This window comes from Papaver somniferum, chromosome 2, assembly GCF_003573695.1.
Source record: "Papaver somniferum cultivar HN1 chromosome 2, ASM357369v1, whole genome shotgun sequence".
NCBI classification, from domain to species: Eukaryota; Viridiplantae; Streptophyta; class Magnoliopsida; order Ranunculales; family Papaveraceae; genus Papaver; species Papaver somniferum.
The window spans coordinates 52179389-52188448 of NC_039359.1; the positions used below are offsets into that span (position 1 = coordinate 52179389).

General features: G+C 39.3%; 2 protein-coding genes across 2 annotated transcripts; one reads left to right on the forward strand and one right to left on the reverse strand.

The window, feature by feature from the left end:
- Nucleotides 1-564: 564 nt before the first annotated feature.
- Nucleotides 565-2205, reverse strand: LOC113351006. Its single transcript, XM_026595091.1, has 2 exons — nucleotides 2177-2205; nucleotides 565-2074 (listed from the first exon to the last, which is right to left on the reverse strand). Exons 1-2 carry the CDS (start codon nucleotides 2203-2205, stop codon nucleotides 565-567), a joined length of 1539 nt encoding a protein of 512 aa, XP_026450876.1.
- A 738-nt stretch (nucleotides 2206-2943) lies between these two features.
- LOC113351007 (histone H3.v1-like) lies at nucleotides 2944-7610 on the forward strand. Its single transcript, XM_026595092.1, has 5 exons — nucleotides 2944-3015; nucleotides 6513-6665; nucleotides 6738-7111; nucleotides 7163-7284; nucleotides 7423-7610. Exons 1-5 carry the CDS (start codon nucleotides 2944-2946, stop codon nucleotides 7608-7610), a joined length of 909 nt encoding a protein of 302 aa, XP_026450877.1.
- Nucleotides 7611-9060: the final 1450 nt, after the last annotated feature.

The following is a 9060-nucleotide window of genomic DNA, read 5'->3' on the forward strand; positions in this document are numbered from 1 at the left end:
ACAGTATGGTGCTGGTGGAAGGATCGTTTTTCCATTTATCTCTACTGGATGTAATTCTGGTCTTATTCCCATACTCTTCAGATCATTGCGGGACTTTAGACCGTCTTTTGTTTTGGACTTTATATTCAATATGGTACCAATAATACTCTCGCAAACATTTTTTCTGTATGCATAACATCAATATTGTGTCGTAGTAATAAATCCTAGGAAGATGGAAAAACCCAACAATAGTAATTAATTCTATAAAGAAATAAAAGATCAGACATTTAATCTATGGAAAAACCCAACATTGATAATGTGAAGTTTAGAGGCTAACATGGTGCAAAGCAGAAGAACCCATAGCCAAATATTAACAAGTAAGTTTGAAGTTATGGAACTAACCTTCCAGTAAGGCAAGTCGAAGAATATTGACCGTTTGTTAAACACCCAAAGTTCAGTTTCATCATCATTTGCACCAGAAATAGCCGCATCAGCAACAACATCCCTTTTCCGCTTCCCACATTTAGAATTACCCACATTTGCACTTGTTGCCGCACTACTCTTGCCCTTATTCTTCTTCTTTTGCTATTTCTTTTTCCTTATCTCCTCCTCGTTCTTCTCCGCTTTCCCAAAATCATTTGTAATACTATTCTGACATTCAAGTGCCGCAGCACCAGACATAACAGGTGGCTTTTCCTTCCTCTCAATCTCTCCATTAAACCAATCTTTTTTCTGCCGAAGAGGATGATTATGACGAAGAAATCTCCTATGATTCAAGTAGACAGTTTTACGACTAAATGCCAACCAGTTTGAAAGTGTATTTTCACCGCAAAGAGGACAGGCTGCCTTCCCTTTATACGTACATCCAGATAAATTACCATATGCAGGGAAATAGTTTATTGTCCACATTAATAACGCCTTCAAGTTAAAATATTTTTTAGTAAACGAATCATATACCTGCACCCTTTTCTCCCACAACTCAAAAAGATCATCAATCAAGGGCTGCAAGTATACATCAATGTCATTACCCGGTTGTTTTTTTCCTGGAATCAGCATGCTCAGAATTATGTTGTCACCTTGCATACACAACTGAGGGGGCAAATTATTAACCACGAGCATCACTGGCCAACAACTGTGGGCTGCGGAAAGATCACCAATTGGATTAAATCCATCAGCAGCAAGCCCAAGACGCAAATTACGGGGATCTGAAGCAAACTCGGGATACTTTTTGTCTATGTGCTTCCAAGCCAAAGAATCTGTTGGATGACGCATCTTCCCATACTTACTCTTGTTCGTCGCGTGCCATATCAACTGCTCAGCCAGTGCTGCTGATTGAAACAATCTTCTCAATCTCGGCACAATGGGGAAGTACCTAAGCACCTTCACCGGTATCTTCTTTTGCGGCTTGTCTATCATTTCAGCATCGTCCATGTTAGATGTGTCTGCCTTCCACCTAGAATAATGACATTTAGGACACTCGTCTGCATCTTTCAAATCTTTTCTAAACAAACAACAATCATTAATACAAGCATGTATTTTCTGGTAAGTCAATTGATAAGATTTCAGCAGCTTTTTCACTTCATATGTTGAGCAAGGAAGACAATGATCTGGCGGCAACAAGGAACCGATTGTCTTGAGAAGTTCGTCAAAAGATTTCCTAGATAAACCATTTACTGTCTTGTGCCTATACAATTCAACAGTGATGGATAACTTTGTGTGTGTTTTACAATTAGGATATAACGGTGTGTCCGCCTCTTCCACATGGTTTTCCAAACCCTCATCTTGCACAGGTTCATGTCCCTGATCGATATGTGCATCAGCTTCAACAGCAGCATCTATATGATATGATCCCCTTGTTGCTCCCTCTTGGTGTACATCAGTAGAAGTGTGTATAGTCTCCCCGTGAAAAACCCACTCAGTGTATGTAGGATCCCAACCTCGTTTCAGTAAGTGAAGATGCACTTCTTGCGGAGGAAGTGGGAAAGTGAGATTCTTACAATCAACACAAGGACAACTGAATTCAGAAGGATTTCCAAGTCTCTGACAAACGGTATCTATGAAATTCTTCAAGGCCTCCTGATATGGAAGATCACCCCTACATGAAAGAACGACGAAATAATTAATCACGGAATAACACAATAAAAGAGGGAAAACCAATGTAAAGAATGTAATATTCTACAGTGAACAACATATTAACCTTGGCCAATGAACCCAATCTTTATTCATAATTTTGAATGACTTGAATCTGCAAATCTGTTCAGTTCTTCAATCCAGTTAAAAAAAACCTTTCAATTTCCCTTCTCAACCAACACCTGGGGTATGATATGGCACCTGGCGCAATCAAAATATGATAACCAGCATAAGTAACCAAACGGATTAACAAATCATAAGATATTTACATATACAAAAAAAAGATTGGAGCAGTAATTCTCTCATATTATCTGGGTGGTAACTTCTTAAATTACATTGATGCAATGATGCATCATTCATTTCATTGATGCACGAATCACTGGCCGTATGAAAATTATATTTAAACTTTTTTCTAATGGGGTGCAACCGGCAGGTCCATATCATACTGCCTACTTCAATGAAAACCACACATTGATTCTATAATATACATGTGCATCAAACATGTAAGCAAAACAATTGATATCTATAATACACAAATGGAGCAATTGAAAACTCCTAGAATCATGAAACCTCTTTTCTTCATTACTGTCATGCAAATAAGAAAGGAACAAAACCTAATTCAAATTTTAATGCAAAAAAGTCACTGAAAAAACCTAATTCAAAAATCAAAAAAACAATATACCCTAATTGAGCTTTGGTTACAGATCGATCTTCAACTTCGGGAAATTGGTGGAGGTGGTTAGTCGAGATATGGGTTACAGATCGATCTTCAACATTGTGTGGTGATGATGAAGTTGGTGAAGTAATCTCCTGAGATCGATGAAGTTAAAAACGATGGTAATGAACGGAGCTGTTGGAGTCGTTGACGATGAAGTTGCCAGTGGTTTGAGTGATGGAGGTGCTGCTGTACCGAAGTGGTTTGAGTGATGGTGGTTTGAGTAATGGTGGTTTGAGGTGAAGTTTCTCCGTCGAACACACTGGGAGATGCAGTTGAGGGAAAAAAAGAAAAGGATGAGGAAGGAATAGATATGAGAATGATGTTAAACAAAAAAAAAAAATTAACGGCTGTAGATGAAATAGAATTAAAAATTAAATGAATGGGTGGTTATGATGTGATGATATCATAGAATATTCCAAAGGAATATTCCCAGTATATGGTTAGATTCATCGTTCTTATGAAGTCTCTGAGTTAGAGTAGTCCACTCACCGCCAGGTTTCGATCTCGGAGCCATGTTATGTCTCGAAGTTGCCAAAACCGGTCATGTTTAAGGGTTGGAGGAATATTATGAAAGCATCTTACCTATGAATCGACAGATTCATCGTTCTTATGAAGTCTCCGAGTTAGAGTAGTCCACTCACCGCCAGGTTTCGATCTCGGAGCCATGTTATGTCTCGAAGTTGCCAAAACCGGTCAGGTTTAAGGGTTGGAGGAATATTATGAAAGCATCTTACCTATGAATCGACAGATTCATCGTTCTTATGAAGTCCGAGTTAGAGTAGTCCACTCACCGCCAGGTTTCGATCTCGGAGCCATGTTATGTCTCGAAGTTGCCAAAACCGGTCAGGTTTAAGGGTTGGAGGAATATTATAAAAGCATCTTACCTATGAATCGACAGATTCATCGTTCTTATGAAGTCTCCGAGTTAGAGTAGTCCACTCACCGCCAGGTTTCGATCTCGGAGCCATGTTATGTCTCGAAGTTGCCAAAACCGGTCAGGTTTAAGGGTTGGAGGAATATTATGAAAGCATCTTACCTATGAATCGACAGATTCATCGTTCTTATGAAGTTTCCGAGTTAGAGTAGTCCACTCACCGCCAGGTTTCGATCTTGGAGCCATGTTATGTCTCGAAGTTGCCAAAACCGGTCAGGTTTAAGGGTTGGAGGAATATTATGAAAGCATCTTACCTATGAATCGACAGATTCATCGTTCTTATGAAGTTTCCGAGTTAGAGTAGTCCACTCACCGCCAGGTTTCGATCTCGGAGCCATGTTATGTCTCGAAGTTGCCAAAACCGGTCATGTTTAAGGGTTGGAGGAATATTATGAAAGCATCTTACCTATGAATCGACAGATTCATCGTTCTTATGAAGTCTCCGAGTTAGAGTAGTCCACTCACCGCCAGGTTTCGATCTCGGAGCCATGTTATGTCTCGAAGTTTCCAAAACCGGTCAGGTTTAAGGGTTGGAGGAATATTATGAAAGCATCTTACCTATGAATCGACAGATTCATCGTTCTTATGAAGTTTCCGAGTTAGAGTAGTCCACTCACCGCCAGGTTTCGATCTCGGAGCCATGTTATGTCTCGAAGTTGCCAAAACCGGTCAGGTTTAAGGGTTGGAGGAATATTATGAAAGCATCTTACCTATGAATCGACAGATTCATCGTTCTTATGAAGTCTCCGAGTTAGAGTAGTCCACTCACCGCCAGGTTTCGATCTCGGAGCCATGTTATGTCTCGAAGTTGCCAAAACCGGTCAGTTACGAAGTCTCTGACTTAGAATAGTCCACTTACCAGTTACCGCCAGGTTTCGAGCTCGGAGTCAGGTTATATCTATGTTACTTAGAGCGTCCACAATGGACGACTAAATCCAAATATATTGTCCAGTGGATAGGCGCAGTGGGACGGACCATCTATCAAAATTTGATCAAAGACTAAAATCCATACCAAATTTGGTCGGAGACCAAGATCAAATCCAAATATAGTCGGGCGTTTATATAGTCCACGCCCCAGAACCAGGCGGACGTATAGTCCAAGTCCCACCCCAGACGGACGTATAGTCCACGCCCCACACCAGGCGAACGTATAATGCACGCCCGTCTTTTTTTTTTCTTTTTTTTTGTGTGGGGCGGGCTTAATACCTCCGCCCCACTCTTTACAAACTTCAAATGCATGGGGCGGGCATAATACCTCCGCCCCACTTTTTTTCTTTTTTTTTTCCTACACCGGGCGAACGTATACTCCCCGCCCCACACCAGGCGTTGGTATATTTTACGCCCCACACCAGGCGTTGGTATAATGTCCGTCTGACCACTGCAGTTGCTCTTAGAGTGTTACCACCAATTTTTTTTTTGTAATTTTGTCTAATCCAACGTACCAAAGTTAGGGAAGCAACTGCTACTAAATCTAACGGTGGGAATCTTGTGTTTGTTTGTCAAAAATTGTGTTTCTTTGCCAATCCGTATGCTTTTGCTTAGACCAATCAGAAAATTCCACTTTCCCTCCCCAGATCCTGCCCAAATTTGGTCACGTGTCTGCCCAAGAAATTTTCAGACAATATTTAATGTTTGACCACTGCAACGTGTCCTATCCCATGTTAATTCCCCCCAGTATTTTCACAACGCGCCCAAAATCATTATTCTCTTCACTGTTCACAAAAATAAGAAAACTCTCTCACCTAAAAAAAAGAAAAAAATCTCTCACCTATCGCCATGTCTGCAACTGTGAAGCTCTAACCCTAACAATCTCTTATCGGAAAACCCTAACAATCTCTCATCAGAAAACCCTAAAAATCTCTCATCAGGAAACCCTAACAATCTCTCAATCACTAAAACTCTTCAGAAAACCATAACTATCTATTAATCTCAGAGCTCTTCAACTTCGAAGAAAACCCTAACAAATTTTCAAGAAAAGGATTTCACGAAGGGGTAATCTCTCATACTCTCAAATCTTAAGAAAATAAATCTCTTTGTTCCTGTTTTCTATTTTAGTAATTTTGAGTTTTTTTTTCTTCACATAAATGTTCAGATCTTCACATGCAATTTAGGATTTGTTGTTTCCATGATGAAATTGGTATTGGGTCCTATTTAATTTAGGGAATTTTCGATTTTAGGTCTTTTTATGATGATTTTCATTTCAATGATTGTCTCTGCAGCTCATGTTCTAGTTTTTTAGGTCTTTGTTATGTGTTATAACAAAAAATCCCCCCTTTGTTCGATGCATGAAGTATAATTTAGAATTCGTAAGAATTTGTGATTTGATAGGTGTAGCCTTATTCTCTTTAGGTGTATGATTTGATTATATTTGTGCCAAAGCATGAAGTTTAGCCACTGTGATTATATTTTTCCAAGGCATAACTGCAATAATGAAGACTAACAAGGAAACAATAAAGAAAAAGCTGGTCAGGGAGTTGGCCATAAAGGTAAAGGATGCTCATCTCAATTTCAGTGTAAATAAATTTATTCACCATATCATTTTAACTAACCTATATGCATTGTTGTTGCAGATGAAAAACAAACAGTCCAAAACTGATAAAGGTTCTCCATCTGCAGAACCATCCCTTCCACCTGAAAGTAGGCGATCATCACCAAGGAACAAGAAGTTTGCGATAAAGGTAATGACTTTTCATCTCAATTTCACAACAAACTACTTACCTTCTCATTTTGACTAAGCTACACTTTTTGCAGATGAAAAATAAGCAGAACACTCAACAGTCCCCAACTGAAAGTGCTTCACTCACTTCAAAGCTGCAAACCCCGACTCAAACCAAGTCCGAAGAACCATCCCTTCCACCTGAAAGTAGGCGATCATCACCAAGGAACAAGAAGTTTGCGATAAAGGTAATGACTTTCATCTCAATTTCACAACAAACTACTTACCTTCTCATTTTAACTAAGCTACACTTTTTGCAGATGAAAAACAAGCAGAACACTCAACAGTCCCCAACTGAAAGTGCTTCACTCACTTCAAAGCTGCAAACCCCGACTCAAACCAAGTCCGCAGAACCATCCCTTCCACCTGAAAGTAGGCGATCATCACCAAGGAACAAGAAGTTAGAACCAAGTACTGTTGTTTCTTCTCTAACTAGATGTGCAACAACTCCAAAGCGTCGTCGACAACCTGAAAGTGCTAAAATGTCATCACCAACTACAAAGAGACAGGCTACTAGGAAGAAGAATGTGCAATCTGAAAGTGCTCAACATTCACAGACCACAACTACAAAGTCCCAATCAAAAAGCTCTGAAGGAGATACTGAAAAATCTGGAGTGGGGCGAAAGAATGTAAAGTGAAAACTTGACACAAGCAGCACAGGCCCATGTCTGAATGTTCAACTTAGGGATCCACACGACACTCTCGCAGATTTTCAAGATGAAGAAGAAGAGGAAGAGGAGGAGGAAGCTGTGGAAGAGGATAACTCTGATCATGTGGAGCCTGATGTGGAAGAAGAGAATGATAATGGTAATGGTGATGAGCCTGAATTGGAAGAAGAAAATGATAGTGGTAATGATGATAATGAGGAAGGTGAAGAAGGAAAAGAAGCAAAGAAAAGAAAATATGTTCCACGTGGTCCAACCCAGATGTATGCACTGAAGTTAGATTATGCTGATCCGAAAAAAACAATTTCCTTCAACGCTAATGAACAACCGATTGGTGATCCACCTGTGCAACTTGCCAGTGTGCTAGGGGTGCTTGTTCGGAAACTTCCATTAACGTACAAGGATTGGAGACTTGTCCCTTATGAAGCCAAAGAAAACATATGGAAGATAGTCTCGGTTCGCAATTGATAACTCTTTAACTCTTTTCATTCGTCAATAATTATTTAAGTCGTAGTCAACAATTATTTAATTCATAGCGTATTCTAATTCAATTATTTAAATTTATTTGTAGAACCGATTCATTGTGCCTGAGTATTACAAAGACTATTATTTCAGCAAGATGGGAACTTATCTTAGAGAAGCAAGGTCAAGGAAAGCTGGTTTGGTACTCGACGCTTTGGATCGGCTACAAGGGGAAGAACAAAAGAAACGGCTGGAGAAGTTAATGCCCAGGACCATGACAGTTAGGGAGTGGGAAGAGTTTGTGAAACATGTAGACTCTATTGAATTCAGAGTAAGTAATTTCTATTATATAGAATGCCTATATATTTGTATTAAAAACTTTAAAGTCTGTCAAATGATTTTTTTACTTTTCTATTCAGGTCAGAAGAATAAAAATGCAAGAAAATCGTTCAAAACACACCACCCCACATACCATAAGTCGAGAAGGTTACGCCCGATTGGAGGTGAAATTGGTATGTTCTACAGTCTTGATATTCACCATGTGAAAGCTATTGCATCTTTAAAAATATAATTGTTTGAAGTTCTCTACAAAGTTTTATCTTAGAATATTCTGAGATAATACCATGTTGTTATGCTATTCTTGATGACTCATGTATTGATACATTTATTTGGCAGCAAAAAGAGCAAAATACAACCAAAGAGATTGATAGAGCTATAATCTGGAAAGTTGGTCATAAACAGCGCAAAGGAAAGAAACCACATCCTGGTTTTAGAAGCTTTGGTAAGAAATCTTCTCATGTTACTTTGTTTTATTTGTGTGTGCTTGAAAAAGTCAAAAATATCTGATGTTTTACACGCTTACACAGGAAAAACTTGAAAAAGCTCGAGAAAAGTATCATGCTGACTGTGGATCATCCGTGACAGATGATATTCTTGCAAAGGCCTTTGGTGAGGACAAGAAAACTAAAGGGAGACTTAAAGGAATTGGTTTTGGAGCGACACGTAAAAAGGTTGTTGCGCAGTCCCACTATAAGATGATTAAAGAGTGTCAAGAATCCTATAAAGCATTGAGTGATCGAGTGGTGCAGCTAGAGGTGAGAATTTAACTTGTCTTTTATTAGGTCTCCTTTTCTTGATAAACTCAAACTCGATAATGCCCCTCATACTGCTGATTGGTCTTAATATAGGGAACGAAATCAAAATGTGTCTGCAATGGAGTCTTACCCTCTCACATGTTAAGTCCCAGCAACAATCATAAGGCTAGCACTAGCAGAAATGTTATCTGTAATGAAAGAGTCTCAACTGATACCACTCCAAGTCATGTCAGGAAACAAAATGAGGTTCAAGTGCCAAAGAGATTCCAAGTTTGCAAGTTGTTAAGCTGGTACAAGGAGGACGAGGTGGTTGCAGAGGCTGAAATTGCTGAAACAGATCCAAGTAAGCAGATACATGGAAA